This window comes from Acomys minous (genome assembly GCF_964271855.1).
Source record: "Acomys minous genome assembly, chromosome: 17".
Lineage (NCBI taxonomy): Eukaryota > Metazoa > Chordata > Mammalia > Rodentia > Muridae > Acomys > Acomys minous.
Window position 1 is genome coordinate 56,705,293 of NC_140500.1, and position 19,674 is coordinate 56,724,966.

Genomic DNA, 19,674 nt, shown 5'->3' on the forward strand with positions numbered 1-19,674 from the left:
ATTTTACATATTCATAAAACAACCAAAATGTAGACAGTGAAATCAATAGTCTGCATATCCAACTGATAGCTAACCTCCACAGAAAATAATGTGCTGAATATGCAAAGGCTGCCAGGCGTGGTGATGCATACTTGAAGCCTCTGGACTCTGAGGCTGAGGCAGGGTGACCACCAAGAGTTCAAGGCCATCTGGGGCTGTTTTGATCCACAAATAGCAAGAAGAGAGACACTGAGCCTAGCTTGGGCTTTTGGAATTTCAAAACCATCACAACAAAAAGCCCTTCAGATGATAAAAACAACAAAATGCAAGAAGTTAAACAAAAATTTTGTAATTTCAAATCTGAATTAGATATATAAATCTGAATTCATAATGTACATTTTTTAATAAAACAAACGTATTTCAAAGGCTCTACTAAAAAGGCCTAGAAACAATTACCAACATAACCCCTTAACAAATAATTATTTCCAGGGCCAATGTAGTTTTGAAATACCATTTCCATTACAAGCAATCTGACCTTTAGAGAAATGGTCATTAAGAGCAGAATGATCTTAGAATTATCCACCCCCCACCCCCTTCTCAATTCATTATTCTCAATGACAAAGAAATCATTGATCACTGGAGTCGCATCCAGTGAAGGGACTTCAACTGGCTAAAATTGGGAAAATCTGAGCATCTTTAAAAATGGTGACACATACAAATCCATAAACATATAATAACACAAAGCAAAACACCTTTGAATGAACACTGGTGAACAAAGAAAGGACCTAACATTTTTCTTGCACTCTTTTTGTACAAATAGGACCTCATAGTAACTACATAGATGCTAAAAATAACTCTATAGGCTGGTAAGATGGCTCAGGGCAAAGGCAGCTGCTGCCAAGAAGCAGATAACCTGAGTTTGATATCCAGGACCTACTTAAGAGAGTATGATTTTGCCATCCAAAGTGGGTTTCAGGACTTGCAAAAGAGCAGCAATGGTCGCTAAGCCAAAGAGGGAAAACTAGAGGGGGGCAGAAGGAGGGATGGAGGCACAGAGGGATAGAGAGAGAGAGAAAAGACCACATAACACCTAAGTACACTGATGCTCAGGAAACAGCAGTGGACACCCAATGGGGTAAACAGGAAGAACAAAGAACTACCAGACTAAACTGATACTGAGCATGTCTCTGCAAAGTACCGGGTCAAGTTTGGTAGAGAGCAGCAACTAAGGGCATTTATAGCCAAGAGTTATTTATTTACTTGTTTATTCATTTGTTTGTTTGTTTATTTATTTATTTATTATGTATACAGTACTCTGCCTGCATGTACACCCGCAGGCCAGAAGAGGGCATCAGATCACATTATAGATGGCTGTGAGCCATCATGCGGTTGCTGGGAATCGAACTCAGGACCTCTGGAAGAGCAGGCAGTGCTCTTAACCTCTGAGCCATCTCTCCAGCCCCGATAGCCTGACTTTTATTGCTGTAACCAAGATAGTAGATAGAACAGGTTCCTGAAAGTTGTCCTTTGAGCTTTACATGCACAGGCTCACACATATGTACAGACAGACAGACAGACGGGCAAGCAGACAGTAATAAATGGTAGAATGTACCAAAGGATAACCAAGCAAGTTCATAATATGCAAAACCTAAAAGAGCAAATAAGTCAGTTTCTTCAAAAACAGAAATAAAAACACGGCAAAGGAGATAAAAGTAGATGTAAAAGATATAGCAATCTCTCCCTGTGTTAGAAAGGTGGCTCTGTGGTTAAGAATGCTTGCTAAAGTTCTAATCCTAGTACACATGTAACAAGCAGGTGTCCTGCAAATGACTTAACGCCAAGGTTAGGTATCCACTGCTTCTCCTGCCTCTGAATGGCCACAAGTGTATGTGCCCAAAGATACACAAGCGCACACACACATACACACACACATACTTTTAAAGACACCAGTCATTATAATATATATATATATATATATATGTTCAAAGATAAAAATACATAATTTATATTCAATACAATATATTGAATATTCAATTTAAAATATTCAATACAAAATAATATATGCCATCTAAATAGGACACATTGACCTTGTTTGGATCCTGATGCAACTAAGCAAACTATGCGACATCTGAAACAGCTTGACACTACTGGACATTGGGTGTTAATAGGACATCACTGTTATTTTTCCACTGTATCTCCTTAGAAAGTAACTATAAGCTTGAGGAGAACACTGAAAGTCCTGAGAGTTATTAATCTGCCTTCATTGCTTCAGTTTCCACATCTATGAGAAGTGATGATGTACTGGTCAATGGCTCTTGGCCTTCCTACCTTTTCCAAAGGAAGACACCTATGCCTAGCAACCCTTAAAATAGTAACAATTCCACTATACAAAGCAAGAGTCATACAGAGATCCTCACCTGCTGAGTCTGAGCCTGCTGCTGCTGCTGCTGCTGCTGGGGCTGGGGCTGCTGCTGCTGCTGGTAAAAGGTGCTTGTTGGCTGCTGTGGTGCTGTCTGCTGCTGGGGCTGCTGCTGCGGTTGCTGCTGCTGCTTGAGGAGGAGCTGCTGCTGGTGCTGGGGAGTGGCCTGGGCCTGGGCGGGCAGACCTTGAGCCTGGGTAGAAGGTGTCTGCTGTGGGGTGGGCGGAGCTTGCGGCTGCTTGGGCTGAGATGGCTGAAGAGGTTGACTGGGTGTGGCTTGGGCTTTAGGTTGGGGAACGCTGGCTAGAAGGCCAGGCTGATTGCTGGGTCCTGCAATAAAAATAAACCCCATGTAAGGGCTCAAAACTCCACCAGACAAAAATGGCTTTTTGAAGCCTGGTAGTGGTGATGCACAACTTTAATCCCAGTGCTTGAGAAGAGAGGCAAGTAGATCTCCATGAGTTCAAGGACACAGAGAAACCCTGTTAAAAAAAAGCTTTCTGATTTGCCACACAAGAAATGGCAGCAGTAGGCAGACTATCCCAAGCTTTGCCTGCTCTCACTATTTTGCCATCTGTGATGTTCTGCTTGGGATAGCTTTCCATTTCTTGCCAGATTATATGCTTCCAACATTTCAAAACCAGGTGGAATTGTAAGAGTCAATACTTGCCTCCTTCAGAGGGGTTTCCTAACCCATCTTCCCATTTAGCCAGCTGGTCCTGTAGTCAGCATCTTATATACACACACAGCTGACCACTGACGCGAAGCATAGTCTGCACCAGCTTGTATACCACAGAAAAAGCAGGCTTTCATATTTTATGAGTAGTTTACACAACTAGCATCTGAATGCCTGGTTGTATATAGGTGGCCACCAAATTTATCAAAAATTGTTCCTGGTAAGAGATGTGATAGTTGTGGTCTGTGACTAGTTATTTTGGATCAATCCCCTTTATGAAACAAAGCTCATTCTTCTCATTATAACAGAATACTGGAACACAGAAGATGATAACTTCTCTAATAAACACAGTATTAATGGAATGATATTCTTCTGTGGTTATAAAAAAAAATAAGCCTTCCTTCTTTAAAAGGAAGTGAAATATACAAAATAAATAGGATGGGGTAGATAGAGCAAAGGTCCAGTGATTAAATAAACGCAGACAACAGGGTTAGAGGTCTCCGCGATCCGCCTGAGCACAGAAAGAAGTGCCTCCTTTTGCAGCCGCTGGGCATATGCAGTCACTCTTTAGACTGCGCTTTCTAACACCTCCATCAAGAAGCTCCGAACAAGCTGCAAATCAGTTACTGACCCGCAGCAGCCTGAGGTAGGGGCTGAACGGTGGCCCTCTTACGAGGAGTCAGAGCTGGCTGAATGGGAAGGATTCCTGGGTTTGGCTGAGTCTGTCCAGCCTTGGGCCTCTGGCGGGGTGTGATTGAAGTCTCTGTGGTGGGAATGGGATCTGTCAGTCTAGAAAAGGAAAAACAAAATTGCTGTTAAGATGTAGGAAAACAGAGAGGATATGCAGAACACATGATGTTTTTCCCTCAACACTCCTTCAAACCATTCAGATTTGCTTAATCAACCTTCCCTAAATGCCAGCTCACCTATAAAGGCAAACACATCAAAATAACATGTTTCTCATCAGCAATTTTAAAGTCAGGAAAGCACAGAATGATACATTTCAAACCCTGAAAACATGTAACTCTTAACCAAAATTAGCATTCTCAGCAAAGCAGTCTTTAAAAACTGATGGAGACTCAAGGATATTTGTGAGGGGAGGTATGTAAGAGCCAGGATGCACAAGCACAAGATGACAACCGTGGGTGTTGGTTCTCACCTTTTACCTAGTTTGAGACAGAGTCTCCCTGAACAACACTACACATACCAGGCTAGCTGGTCTGTCAACCTGTCAACAAAGGAGACAATTCTCCCGTGTCTGCCTCCAATCTCCAGGTTGGTGCATGCTAGGATTACAAACACCCTACCTGCACCCAGCTTTTACATGGCCTCTGGCAAGTACTCTACCCACTAGACCCCAGCCTCAAATAAGGACACAAAGAGAGGCACAAAGTAAGGATGGGTAGGGCGGTGGAGAGAAACTCAGAGGAAATGGGAGAGAGGATACTGTGACCAGAATATATTGTATGAATTTTCAATTTAAAAAAAATCAATTGAGCTATCTCCCCAGTCCCTGGTCCCTGAATAATACACTCCTGAGTGACAAGTGAGTTCACTGAAGAAATTAAAGGGAAATAAAAACCTTTTCCTTTAGTAGTAATTCTTCTATACTTAGTAAAAATGTTACTTTATGTCTCAAAAAAAAAAAAGATTAAAAAACAAGTAAGTTCTAAACTCACTGACCAAATCTATGAGCAGATAGATTGCTGTCCGTGTGTCAGTGTGCAGAGCGACTGCTGTTCAGACGCCTACATAGAAAACAGTGTTCCTCAAGCTGATCCATCTTGAGACTCTTTCACCAAACACAGGACTTGCAGAATACACTCTGGGTGATGGCTGGGGCAGGGGCTGTTCACATATGGATAGAACTTAAATGTGGTGAAAAACTAGCTGTCCTAACGGGCTCTCTAGAGGCTGGAGAGGCAGCTCAGTAGTTAGGAGTGCTTGCTGTTCTCAGAACAACTGAGTTCACCTGTCTACACAGTTATCTACACAGAGTAACTCACAACAGCCCAGTTCCAGGGCTCTGACTTCTGCACATACACCACACAGACATACATAAACGAAAAAACCTTTCTAACAGGTGGGGAAGCTCTCTACAGTAAAAGGCACGCAGATGAATAAACCTAGACAAATGGAAGAAATAAGCAAATAGCCCAAAATAAAGAGTTTAAAATTAGGGAGTGTGACAGGAACACCACTTCTTCAAATACACTTTGTTTTCCTCAATAATAAATTTTCTTAGTTGGACACAGAGTCACCCAAAGTAATAGTCACATAGCATAGCGTATTTTGCAACCTCAAATGGCCAAGCAACAAGCTCTGGCTGTACACAGAACAGAGCAGATGCTTATCTGGCACTTTCTAGAAGCCTTAAGAAATAATGGTTTCAGCTAGGCATGGTGGCACACGCCTTTAGTCCCAGCATTTGGAAGGCAGAGGCAGGAGGATCTCTGTGAGTTCAAGGTCAGCCTGGTCTACAAAGTGACAGCAAAGTCTACACAGGGAAACCTGTGTTGAAAAACAAAACAAAACAATTCCCAAAATAAATAAATCATTGTCTCCTTGATTATTCCTTGATTGTGCTGCTTTGAATATGAATGCTATCACATTAATCCGTGAAACCATGACTATGCAGTAAGGGGGGAAAACAAAAAGCATGGAGAAACCTGGACCCAGGAGCTTCCTGAGCAAGAACTACCAGGCCAGCCGTGCAGTCTGAATAAGATGTCTCCATAGTCTCCTGCATTTGAACATGTGGTCCACAGCAGGGATGCTATCTGCAGAGATTTAAAGGTGTGGCCTCGCTGAAGGAAGTATGTCATGTTGCGGGCTTTGGGGGCATAAGGCCTTGCCTTCCTTGCAGTTGCTCTCTGCTTCATGCTTGATGACCCTGCTCCAGCCACCATGCCTGCTGCTGGCTGCCATGCCTCCCCATAACGGACCCTTATCCCTTTGGAACCATAAGATACTTTCTTCTCTAAGTCATGGCTCAACTGATAAAAGCACATACTTTGCTGCAGAGATCCCAAGAGTTCAGTTCTCAGCGCCCATGTTTGGGTGACTTACAACTCCCGTAACTCCAGCTCCAGGGGATCAAACATCCTCTTCTAACCTCTAGGGGCATCTACACTCATGGGTACTTAAAGCTGCTTGCCTATGCACTTAAAAAAAAAACAAAACCAATGAAATAAATCTTTTTAAAAATATACACACTGTTAGCCAGTCTGTTCACATAGTTTGTCACTAGCATTTCCTTGCCATGAGAGGATGGTAGGAAAAGGAGAGGCAGAGAACCTCCTGGTCACCCTCAGAATGTTTCATTTGGAATCCATGTGAATATGTCTGGCAGACCCTGAGCTATGACAAGTGTGAAAACCAATAAAAAAAAATCGAGTGCAGTATGGCTGAGGCTTTTTCCCTATAGACTACTCTATCTCAAGTGCAGGGAGGCCAGGAGGAAGGGAGTCTTCTGCGAGCTAACTGTGGGATGAGGACCTAAGCCTTCCTCCTTCTTGGAATGGGTCGTGTCTACCACTAATCCCCGTCCTCTGAAGTGAGGGTTGTACCTCCCCACTGTCCTTCCAGGCTTTCCTGGCTTGCTCCCTGTCCCTGACCTGGACATCCTCCTTCACTTGTTTAACCCTTTCTTGGAAGACCCTAGATGACTCCAGCGTAATTAGCTAAGACCAAGGGGGACCTTTCGCTGTTCATGGACTGCCATTTCAACTGCACTTTCCAAATATGGCTGGAGTGAGAGAAGAAAGGAATGTGGAGGGCTAGAGGGTAAACATGGCTACCCACCAGCTCAGAAACAGGTTACGACAACTCTCTACGAGCAACCCTTAAAGTCTGTCACTGCCTCATCCCAGAAGGCCCCTGTACCTATTGCCGTGCCATCCACATATCTGTGAGGTTCTTGATTCCTTTCAAATGTAGATCCCAGCATTTTATTATATCTCTCTCTCTGCATTCCCAAAGAACAGTTTTCTGCATAGGGAGACAGAGCTTGCTTTTCTGATCTGGGTGGACTCTACTCACAGCCACACAGGACTCCGACAGCAGGCATCTCCACTGCAGCTGGCACCAAGCACAGTGCAGGCTCTTGAGGGCATTTCTTACCTGGCCTTTGGCTGGGTCTTTTTTACAGCTGCTTCACTGGCTTTCACTGGTTCAGGAAGTTTTGCAGGAATGGGAGAGTTCTAAAAAGTTGAAACAACAACAAAAGAAGCTTATGGCTTTCTTTGTAAAGAACACACAGCCCAAGGCCAGGTATGATGGCCTACGGCAGTAATCCCAGGACTGGACAGGTTGAGGCAGGAAGATCACGAAATCAATGTCAACCTGTACTATAGAGAAGAATCCTATTTTAAAACATGAAATTAAAATTCCAAACAAGGAAAACCATGTCTGAGCAGGGCATTTGGAGTCTTCTAACATGACCTCCTGGACCTCAGTTCCCTGACAGAGGGAGGAGAGACTAGACAAATGCATGAGAAGCATCAAGGAAGCAAAGTGCCCAAGAAGAGAGCAGCAGGTGACCAGAGCCTGCCTCGGTAAAACAAGGCATCTGCTCACTTTCAGGAAACACAACAGACATGCTGCTCTCAGTGAGCAGTGCAAGAATGTGGCCACTCTACTCAGAGCTCAATCCCCTGGCGTGTGTGTGTGTGTGTGTGTGTGTGTGTGTGTGTGTGTGTGTGTGTGTGTGTGTGTGTGTTATCATTCAGTGTAGTTGCCTCAGTTTTATAATTAAATTCCATGGGAAAATTGTATTCTCTTTATAGTAGCTGCTTTGCTTGAACGTCCTGAGAGGCTAAAGCAAGGGGCATTAATATTCATTGAATCCAGAGATTAACACCCATAATGACTCAACAATCTGATGAGGCTCATTTCCTTTAATAGTACCATTTTCATGAACTCATGGCAGCTGTGGTTACATGCATGAGACCTGCCCAGGATCAAGTTAATCAAACCCCAGGACTTCTGAGAGCCCACATCTCGCTGAAGAACTATGGGCAGCTGAAGCCTCCTGAGGAGTCACTTTCTCTGTAAATGTAACAACAGTAGACAGCCAGTGCTTGGACGGATAGACCAACCTGGGGGCACACGGGCAAAACTAATGGATTCCGTAGGCTATTTTTTTAAAAAGAAAAGGAAATGGCATGAACTTGGGAGGGGGATGGGCTAGACAGGGTCCTAGGGGAGGTGGAGGGAGGAATTGGGATTGATAGAATCAAAATGCATTGTATACAAGTATGAAAGTCTCAAAGAACAAATAAAACATGCTTTAAAATTATAAATCAAGCTGGGTGTGATGGTGCACACCTTTAATCCCAGCACTCGGGAGGCAGAGACAGGCAGATCTCTGTGAGTTCAAGGCCAGCCTGGTCTACAAAGGGAGTCCAGGACAGCCAAGGCTACACACATAGAAACCCTGTCTCAAAAAACAAACAACAAACTATATATATATAAAATCGGGGGGAGGCAGAGGCAGATGAGGCTACAAAGTGAGTCCAGGACAGCCAAGGATACATAGAGGAATCCTGTCTTGAAACAAACAAAATAAATATATACATATATAAATATATAAGTTTTAAAAAGCACCATTCACATACCTGTACATTTGGAACTGGGCATTCTTTTTTGAGTAGTTTAAATGAGAAGTAAGAAACTTGGTAAATATCCGGCCTCTTGTCAGGGTCTGGTTCCAACATATACCCTAAGACAAGCAAGCGTACATGAGCTTACTTCATGATGTCCTAACAGCTGTTCTATCACTTAGGTAAGTGAACTTTTCTACTTATCAAAGTTGGGTTGCATTCAGTTCTTCAGTTCTCAGAAAAGTCAGACAATTCAGTTAGCCCTTTCCCTAGCAAGGGAAACAGGAAAATAAATTCCTTGAGTTGTAGCAAAGCTACTGAGGTTCATACACCTGTGCCTGGAATACCAGGGGGCTCACCCTCTCAACATAAAAATGAGCAGCTTCATATTCTAAGACTTAGAAGGTACCATGGTCTTGCATATGGTTTCCTAGCTCATTCCCTCTGTCAAACAAATGACTGTTGAAATATACAACCAAATTTCAAAATTAAGACGCCCTGTATCTGTCTCCAGGTCTACAAAAAACAAAAACAAACAAACAAAAAAAACCAAAACCAAAACAAACAAACAAACAAAAATCCAAACTCATGAATTTACTTATAAACTAGTTTTTAGTTTGAGAAAAAATTATGACGTTAACATACTCAGATCTATAAATTGCCTATTTCCAGGTCCTTCAAGAGTCTCCGACACTAGAAAATTCCTCAGGAGAGATCTTTGAGAAGATGCAATCACATGTATAAATACATGCAAAATGAATAGAGGAGGTTTACTGTGTAAGTAACGAATGACCTGGACACAACATTCAGAAAAGATCTGTGAGGCTGAGGTGTCAAACGGCCTTGCCAGAGACAGGACAAAAAGTTAAGTCATGGGAGAGCAAAAAGAGGCAGTCTGGGTGAGAGGACACTGCCAACAAAGGCCAGAAAATAAACACTGCTACCTGGAAACAGGAACCCAAAGGACAAGGTACCAAGCTGGCTGCCTGGGTGGGACAGAAAAAGAATAAAAGGACCTTAAACACCACGCCTAATTGTGGGACCACAGGCAAGCCACTCAAGTTTACGGGCCACGAGAAGGTGGCATGTTCTAGGAACTGCTCATGGTAAGGATGCACTGGAAGAATGAAGAAGAGGGAGAGAAGCCGGGGGCCATAGACCAGGCCACGGTCTGCCAGGGTTTACACATACTATGGTGACAATGAAGAGACCCAGACAACTGGTGGAAACAGTAGACTCTCAAAAGAGAACGAACGCAGCTTAAGCCATGACTGACTCTTCCCTCTTTCTTGCTCTTTCAGATGCAAAGAAAATCTTCTATGTTATCTGTTCAGGCTTGGATGGAAATATCACCAAAAGAAAGAGGGAAAGGACAGTCTGGGGACAGGGTGGGGGAGGCGACAAGAGGCTGAATTTGAGGCCTACAAATTTAGAATTTTCAAATAGCTTGTATATTAAATAGGGTATAGAAAAGGTGTCAGTGCTACAGTCACATAAAAATCTGGCTTTTTTTCCCCAACATGAATTCATTGATGCAGATATTAGAAAGGGAAAAAAAGCCCCCAAGGGGGGGAGGCTATCAGTAACACTGAGACCAGCTCTCCTCTCTCAACCTCTTTCCACTTCTTTACCTATCTGCAGTCCTACAGACAAAGTGCTTTGCCTCTGCAAACTATCTGACAATCCTTAAGGGCCACATTCTTATCCTTTAAACACGCAAGCCTTGTTCATTGAGAGAAGTGTCACATGGAAAGGACAGTCCTGGAACCTCCAGAACATTGTCTACTTGAGAAATCATTGTCTCCTCTTGTGTGTAATAAAGACAATGACTCTTAAAACCTACAGGTTTTGCCAGGCTTGGTGGCACTTGTCTTTAGTCCCAGCACTCAGAAGACACAGGTAGGAAGATCTCTGTGAGTTCAAGGCCAGCTTGGTTGGTCTATATAGTGAGTTCCAGGACAGCTAAAGCTGCATAGTAAGACCTTGTCTCAAAGAAATGTAAGTAAGTAACTAAGTAAGTAATAAGTAAAGAAGTAAATGCCCACCGAACTCCAGGTTTGGAGAATTAGGCGAGGTATATGTAAGGCCTCCACACAGCTCAGATGTTCTACCTCACTTCTCTTTTTCTCAGTACATTCCCTTCACAGGACTCAAACTGGGGAGCTCAGGATTTATGGTCTACAATGCTTTTTCAAACTTAGCTGCTAGCCGGGCGTGGTGGCGCATGCCTTTAATCCCAGCACTCGGGAGGCAGAGGCAGGCGGATCGCTGTGAGTTCGAGGTCAGCCTGGTCTACAAAGTGAGTCCAGGACAGCCAAGGCTATACAGAGAAACCCTGTCTCAAAAAAAAAATAAAATAAAAATCAAACTTAGCTGCTAAATGTCTTGACCAGCAGTTTAAAGACAGCTTAAAAAAAAAAAAATCAGCTTCTTTAGCATTTTAGTACCAGTTCTGGTACAAAGCTTACTTTTCTACCATCTGTTAATGAATGTTAGTACATATGCTGGCTATGATAACACAAAGAAATGAAAGTCTTAGAATTTTAGACAAAACACTCAATTTAGATGCTTGTTGTAAAAATCCAGTGATAACCTAAGTGAGAGAAAACACCTGGCTCCATGGAGCTATACGGCCTTAATGACCATTCCTTCCAGCACTGCAAGCATGCTCACTTGAGCTGCTCCCAGCTTTGCAGAGATGGATTTCTCATCCCTTGATGTGAGTCAGCTGGACTCTGGGCTCTCACACAGACTGCAGCAGAACACAGCAGCAGCATGCTGCTCAGTGCACACCTAACAGGTCCATCCGTGTGGCTGGCTCACTCATGCAGCCGAGTGTAGTTTTCTAGCAAAAAGAGCAATTTCTCGAAGTGAACACTGCCGTGCTACCACTGTTCCCAAATGTATCAAATGATTTCTTTATCACTGCATTCAATCTTGTTCCTGGGATTTGATCCCTTCATCTTCCAATCTAGTCCTAGGAATGAGAAATAAAAAATACAAAAAGGGAAACTTGAAATACTTACTAATAAGGCAGTGCATGTCTTGCGAGTATCGAGAGTTATCAGGAATTGTAAAGCTTCCATCACAGATTGCCACCTGGCTCTCCCCAAATGGCAAAGTGAAGTAGCATAATTTATACAACAAACAGCCAAGAGCCTAAAAAATAAGAAAGCAGATTGCAACTAGTGGTTTATTTGCTGTAAAGCCAGTGACCTATCTGCTGAGACCAGTACCATCTATATTTCCCACACAGCACCATTACCTATGCGACACTTGAACTCAGAAGCCAGAGTGACACCCTAGCAGCTGAGTCACATTTTCATCTATGATCAGAAAACCATTTCACCTGGTTTCTTCTCCAGAAGTATACCTAGAAATGAAAAGCCCTGGAACATGCAAAGTATGCTGAAGTAGGTGGGGTTCTTTGTTTTCCCCCCATATTCCAAGAGGTCAGCATCAAGTGGGCTGGAGTGGTGGCTCAGTGGTTAGGAGCACTGCTGTTCTTCCAGAGGACCCAAATTCAATTCCCAGTACCCACATGGTGGCACACAGCCATCAGTAACTCCAACAGTGTCTTCTGAGGACACTGCAACACACATGCTACACAGACATGCAGGCAAAACACACATACACATAAAATAATAAAATAAAATAAAAAGATCATCATCAACAGTGGGGCAAGGCTGTGTGCTCGCTCCTGGCTGGTTCAGCTCAGGACTCTAGCCAAGGTCTGTGACATCTCGGGTGTGGGTGGCTTAGCTGGCACATACCCAAATGTCTGCCTTCGTAGTGATGATTTTGCCACTGTACAAGTTGACCATTTCTGGAGCTCGATAGGACAGCGTTGTGTATCTACAATCAAGAGATCCATGTTTGTTAAATATATCAGTGCTATAATTAAAATCAAGGAGGAGCAATTTTGTTTCATATTACTAGAATCCAATTCTCTGTCAGCAATCTGCAGAAGAGCACATTAAATATTAGTGCAGATGAAGAAACGGTTCTCCTCGTTATAGTGATGTCATCATATCTTCTCACAGCAGCCCTAGTGCTAGGACACTGAGGTATTCAGACATGAAAACACTAAATAAAGTATTAAAAGCACCCTTTTGAGGGGTCCTTAAATGACAAAATTTCCCCTATAAGTCACTGTACTCTAATACTGTATTTTGCTGATTATTTTTAAAACAGTAGACTCTTAGCATGAGACTGAGGGATGCAGCCCAGGAGGGGACTCTGAGCCCTAGCTGGGCTCATTTCATGTGTTCTTTTCTGGGAGAGGTAATTATGTAGTGCATGTGCACATGTGTGCGTATGGGTGTGGAGAGCACAGCCGATGCTGCGTGTCTTCCTGCATTGCTATCCACTGCATTCCTTGAGACTTGCCAATGATGAGTCCAGCTATGTAGCTTGCTCCAGGGACTGCCCGTGTCCACCTCCCAAGTGTTGGGATTGCAGCCAGGCCAGCATGCCCACCACACTCTTCTATAGGTGCTAAGGACCCAAACTCTGGTCCTCACATTTGCACGGCAAGCATCTTATGCATTGTGCCATTGTTCCAGCTCCACGATCATGGAGTCTTTGAGGCTAAAACCGCAGCATTCTTTTCTTTGACTCAAGAAAACAGGAGCGTAAGCACTTGTTCCAAGTGATATCTGTGTCAATGAACACTCGGCCATGCTGCTCTAGTGTCTGGCCTCAGGGGATTTTTTTTTGAGTATCTAAGGGGCCTGGGACCAGAAGTGGTCTTGCCTCAGGCATGGCTACCTGCGTGATACACAAAGGTGGCAGAGCGTCACCATCTGCAAGTACATGCTGGACAGCTAACTAATTTACTAGAAACCACAGTGAGTGTATTGTGCCTGGGAAAACACACCATTGTGGGCATGAGGCTCCTACAGGAGTCAAAATCTAAAGAGACTTCCTGTCAGGTCACTGATTCAGCAACTGTAGAGGCTTCGGTCACTCTATTTACCATAAATTCCACTAAAGAGTGGTTGGGTTCCTCATGAGAGAGAAGGAGGGCTCAGTAAGAAACACACACACATCTGACTCATTATACCGCAGTTGTGACCTGGAGACAGCATGGCACTTCAGTGAGTACGTACCGCCATTTGGCCTTTAGTTTCCCTTTTGGTTTTTGAGACAGGGTCTTGCTATGTAGCTCAGACCAGCCTTGAACTTACAATCCTCTTGTCTCAGCTCCTGAGTTGTAGGGGTTACAGGGATGTACCATACCTTCCCCACCCTCTCCAGTGACCACTTGTCTTTGAATGGCTGTGTGGCACTGTAAATCAAAGTATGTGTGCAGAGTGGCCACAGGAGTTCTGAGAAGGCATAAGACTCTTTTTTGTCCCCACCAATTAGTCCACCTCCTCAGCCTTCAGGTGTACTCAGACAGCCCAACAGTGAACAGTGTGCCCTGGGATAAAGCGTAAACGGCCTGTACCACTTCATTCCCACTCAGTTTTACCCATCAGCCAAAAAGGAATGTGCTCATCTGACAATGGACAGAACTCCAGGAAAGGAGAAAAGGCTTACTTCTTAATCTCATCTTCTACTGCATTGACTCCCTCGGCCTGTGGATTCTGGAATTTGTTGGTGGCACTTCCAAAGTCACACAAGACATAGTGGCCTCGGTCATGCAAGAGGATATTTTCAACCTGAAAAACATTCCCAAACCACCCAATCCAAGATGCCACTTAGTAATGAGTACAGCTGGTTTCACAGTCACAATAATAAAAGGTTTCATCTTAACAGTCTTACCAGTGTGCACAGAAGTTATTCCTCAGAATGTATCTTAACAGGATGCACCCCAACTCAAGCAAAGACACACAGAGGAGCAGGGTGAAATGCAGGCAGAGGGTCAGACAGAGGAAATGCACTGCTGGGAAAGCCAGGGCTCCATTTCCATGGCTAGCCAGCTACGGACAGCACATTCCAACTCTGCAGGAACGGTGATCTACTTCCAAACTCTTGTTTGACTTTCAGTTTAAAGTGCTCCTCTAATCTAACTATCAAATAGCCATTTGTCTTTCAAACTCAAGTATGAAAGCCACCTTCTTTTGGAAGCCTCCCAAGGACCCAACTCAAAAAAATACCATTTCCCCGTTTTCCTTTGGTGTTCATTTTCCATGCTATAAATTACTTCATTTTTTGTTGTGGTTTTGGTTTTGGTTTTCAAGACAGGGTTTCTCTGTGTAATAGCCCTTGGCTATCCTGAAACTTTCTTTGTAGACCAGGCTGGCTTTGAACTCACAGAGACCCACCTGTCTCTGCCTCCCAAGTGCTGTGATTAAAGGCATGTGCCACCACACCCGGCTAAATTACTTCAGTTTTAAGTGGGAGCAATAATGTCTTTATTACATTAGGCTACGGATTTCAGAACTGATGTTTTCATATTAGTTATTTCTAAAGGTGACAAAATGCATGGTGATAAATGAGCAGTTTCTCTGCTAGAATCTTATTTGAGGGTTTCGGGTTTTTTGTTTTGTTTTTTAACTTTTAAACAAAGGAAGTCTTAGGTCACTAAGTTAAGAGTTTTAACTTAATGGAGCTTATAAGGACCAGGACCTAGAGGAACCCTTATGCCGGTGAAAAGAACTCCAAATCAATGGGCACAGGCAGGAGAGAGGGCTCGGCGGTTAAGAGCACCCACTGTTCTTGCAGAGGACCCAGGTTTGATTCCCATCTCCCACACGGTGGTTTACAACCATCTGTAACTCCAGTTCCAAGAGATCCAATGTCTTCTTCTGGCCTCAGTGGAAACAAGCATGCATGTGGTGAATAGACATGCAGACAATACATTCTTTTTAAATCCAAATTATTTTTTAAAAAAGAAAAAACACTGAGTACAACATTCTCAAGATGCACTGATTAGGTCTCATTGTGGGGAGCTGAGTTGACTGGCATGTGGGAAGACAGTCCTGGTTATGCATGGCAGTAATAGGGCAGCCCTTTTACCCTACCCCCCCTCAAAAACAAAGCTCTTGCCAGGTCCTGAGGACTGTAGATTTTATGTCTTTTTCCCACAGCCTGACTACCTTGGAAAAACAAAGACAAAAAGACTGTAAGCTCCTCAAAGACAACCATCTCTCAGTCACAGCTAGAGTCTTCTCTGCCCAACCCTACTAGATTGACAGAAACTGTCAAGGAAAAAAAAAAAAGGACACATTTACTGATCTGTTGGTCATTCACACAGGCACACACTCAAAGATCATTCATGTTACAGGCAAGACAGGAGACAAACAAGCCCCTATGGTTTTCTTATTCCTATTGTTATATCTAAATTTTTCTCTTAACTCTTCTAGAAACTGAACTGGGTGAATTTTTAGTGTATATTTGTTAAGTCTGATTATTTCAAATCTTTGCTGCGAACTGATTCTGCAGATTATTACTTCCTCCTGAGTTTCATGTTTGGTGCTACTGTGAAGAGTTTTAATGTTTTAAGTTGTGTCCTTTGACCTTCATCTTCAGCAATAAAGGAACTCTTTATATCTGAGGTTCTGCTAGAGATGGTCAGAGGGTGCTAGCTGCACTCCATCTGCACTGCTGACTTAAGAGTTATGGAAGGTGGGAGTGATGCCATGAACCCAAACACACAGTCCTTTTTTCTTTCTTTCTTTCTTCCTTCCTTTCTTTCTTTCTTCTTCCTTCCTTTCTTTTTTTAGATTTATTTACTGTTTACAGTGTTCTGCCTACAGGCCAAACGAGGGAACCAGATCTCATTGTAGATGGTTGTGAGCCACCATGTGGTTGCTGGGAATTGAACTCAGGCCCTTTGGAAGAACAGCCAGTGCTCTTAACCTCTGAGTCATCAGCCCCAGCAGACAGGTTCTTATGATAAAGAATTCTTTACCACAGAATTATGAATGACCCCTAAAACAAGGCTAAGGCAGACAAACATTTTTACTATTGACATCTTTTTGTGAAGCTCACCATTTTTATTTACACAAAGAGAAATAGCCAACCTGTACTGAGAAGAAACTCACTTTAAGAATCCAAAATAATGGGTTGGGGACTTAGTTCAGTGGTAGAGCACTTATCTAGTAAGCACAAGGCCCTGGGTTCAGTCCTTGGATCTGGGGGGAGCATAAATAAAATCCAAAATAATCCCAACAAAATAAGACCAATATTAAAACTTTCAGTGTAATCTAGAGGCTGTACAATATCAGATCCCATTTAATAGGCAGTAGCTATTGCCAGCATTACTTAGCACAGAACATGCTATGATTCCCATCTGAGAGCTGGAGAAAGTGAGCCTGGGGGAATCCAGTCAATACTGTAACATGGCTAGTAAGTAGCAATCTAACTCCAAGAAAAGTCAAACAACTCCATTACTGCCAGCACAGCAAGGTCAGAAGCAGGTCACTCAAGGCCCCAGGCCCACCTCCAGCGCTGAGCTGTGGTAGGGCTGTGAGGACATGGGCGGGGCTTCTGGGCCGACTTTCCTAACTCTTTATATTCAGAAATGCCTCTGAAATGGAAATTTAGTTAACAAGAAGTCAGCGTGTTTGGACAGGGCTGACTACACTTCCTTTGTATTATCTAATCTGTTCTTTTACTCCACTGCTCACTTTCCATTAGCCAATCCCAGGAATTGTTGAAAACGTTGGTGGTAAAACCTTCCACAACTACCCTAAAACACTTGTACAATGTACTGCCCACAGAAGGGGGTTGGAAAGGCCACACCTCATCATGCCCACTGAAGTATACATGTTGCAGTTTGTGTACAAAGTGTCCACTGAGAGGTTCCTTGTGTTCCAAGTGTGGTCCTCAGCCTGTACAGCCATTCACTCATAGGTGACTGGATCATGGAAGTGTTGACTTCACTAGCGAACTGATCTACACATGAGTTCACAGCTGAGTGGGCTTTTAGAGGTGGCTCACTAGACAGGTGCCCACAAAGTTTCTGTCTGGTCCCCAGTCCCTTCCCGTTTCATTCTGTCTCCTATGCATGGTCCCACTATGACATTCTGCCTCACCTCAGGCCCAAAGCAATGGATTACATGAACCTAGCCTGAAAACGCCTAACTGCAGACCAAAATACTTTGCCTTTCTTTTGTTTCTCTTAGGTACTTGTCACAGGACTGAAATCCGGCTAACACAGTATGGCTGCCTTTCTCCAGTGGAAGACTTGAGCAATTCCATGAGGCTCTATGGGAACATGCCTAAAACACTTATATTGCCCTTCTGCTGGCAAAGTTTGCCAATGTTTGATCTGGCTGATGACTCAGAATCCTTGTACGGATTTGTAGCTGACTATTGCAGTGACAATTATGGGATTTTGGTTTCTTTAAGAAACACAGAGATACTATAAGAATACGTTCTCATTTTAATCCTAGGTGAGGGGATATGGAGCCTCTTCAGACTATCTGCAGCAGCTGACCATGATCTACCTCGTGCTCTAGCAGAGGCATGGTTTTGCCAGTTTCTGCAATTGTGTGATGTCTGGAATTCTGGGAACTTTTTTAGAGCGTATATAAATGCTACAGCCCTGAGAGACAGGATTGGTGGTTGGTGGTCATCCAGGAGGGTTGGTTGCAGTTTGTTATTAGTCATGCTCAAAGAAGAAATAAGAAGAAAGAAATTAGATTCAAGGATCTCCTCCCCTCCCCCTCCCATCCTTCTTTCTCTCCTATCTAGTGTTAGGGGCTGAAATGGGGGAGGAGAGAGATAAAGGCTAGGAAAAAGAAGAATCCACAAAGTAGCAAAGACAAGCTACAAACTACTGACATATTTATGTTTCCCTTCACTACAGTACAAATCTTTGGGTTGGGGTGGTGTATTAGCCTGTGAATCCCGCACAGCTCGTAGGTGAGTGCTGTGCCCTTAGAAGGCATCCTTCAATTCTGTGAAATTACTTACTCGGCATTGGCTAGAGATGATTTTTTTAATCCCTGGCCTCATGTACTTTATAGAACTGATGGGAAATCATGCTTCTCCTAGCTTATGTGTCCTCTCTCTTTGTAAATCAGATTAGATTCTATACTGTGAATACGGAATGAGCCTCTATCTAGAAATCAGAAAAGTTAGTTCATAATAAATAGAATGGTAATCACAACAGTAAAAATCACTACCGAAGAAAGAGGAACTAAGCAGGGAAAGCAAAATAAGATGAGGCGCACTGTGGCCTGACATGAATGACAGTGTGTTATAGCGACTTTGCCCGTGTGAGGTAGGGTCAGAAACTATGAAGGTAAAATTGCTTGTTGGCACACTGCGTTCTCCACCCCTTCTTAGAATCCTATGACAACCTTCAGGGACAGCCCAGCCACTGCTGGCTACTCTCTGTTATCACCGCCACCAAGGCACTCAACAAGACACTGGACTTGGGTGAAGACTTCAAGAGTATTTCTGGTATTTGACTTTAAATACATCTGCAAGTCTCTTTTTTCTTCTCTGTGAAATAAGGCTGATAACATCTCCATTACTGTTACAAAGAAGCAAGTCAGGGAATATATGTCAAAATAAACTCTAAGTTCCCTAACAAATAAATTACTACCACTGACTTATGAAAGAAACAGGTGTGAATTTCTACAATATGCTAAGTACTCTTCTAGGTCTAGGGATAAGGCTAAAGAAAAACAAAAATCCAGTATCTTGTGGTGCTTAAAGTCCAAGTGGGTATTAGAAAATAATTATAGCCTTTCCAGCAGTGACGACCTCCCTACGAGAACATGCCTCTGCAAAGGATCTCCTTCATCCCTCTCCAGAAGAGGAGAAGAGGAAACACAAGAAAAAGAGCCTGGTGCAGAGCCACAACTCCTACTTTATGGATGTCAAGTGCCCAGGCTGCTATAAAATCACCACGGTCTTTAGCCATGCACAAACGGTAGTCTTGTGTGTTGGCTGCTCCACTGTTCTCTGTCAGCCTACAGGAGGAAAAGCAAGGCTGACAAAAGGATGCTCCTTCAGGAGGAAGCAGCACTGAAAGTACCTAATTCAGGATGAGGGGGAAACCACCCAATAAACACATTTTGGATATTTAAAAA

The 19,674-nt window shown here is 43.3% G+C and overlaps 1 protein-coding gene and 1 pseudogene across 20 annotated transcripts in view; one reads left to right on the plus strand and one right to left on the minus strand.

Moving 5' to 3' along the window:
- The window catches only part of AAK1 (AP2 associated kinase 1), a 150,699-nt gene that overhangs the window by 39,028 nt on the left and 91,997 nt on the right, over window positions 1-19,674 (minus strand). For all 19 annotated transcript variants that reach the window (XM_084766843.1, XM_084766848.1, XM_084766833.1 and 16 more), the window contains exons 6-12: window positions 14,222-14,343; window positions 12,451-12,532; window positions 11,704-11,836; window positions 8,693-8,796; window positions 7,197-7,276; window positions 3,706-3,863; window positions 2,397-2,728 (exon numbers count right to left, since the gene is read on the minus strand). In XM_084766843.1, coding sequence (XP_084622969.1) covers window positions 2,397-2,728; window positions 3,706-3,863; window positions 7,197-7,276; window positions 8,693-8,796; window positions 11,704-11,836; window positions 12,451-12,532; window positions 14,222-14,343 — 1,011 coding nt within the window. The remainder of the gene's footprint in view (window positions 1-2,396; window positions 2,729-3,705; window positions 3,864-7,196; window positions 7,277-8,692; window positions 8,797-11,703; window positions 11,837-12,450; window positions 12,533-14,221; window positions 14,344-19,674) is intronic.
- LOC311588835 (small ribosomal subunit protein eS27-like) lies at window positions 19,345-19,659 on the plus strand (annotated as a pseudogene). The gene has a single exon. The product of its transcript is annotated as a small ribosomal subunit protein eS27-like (transcript).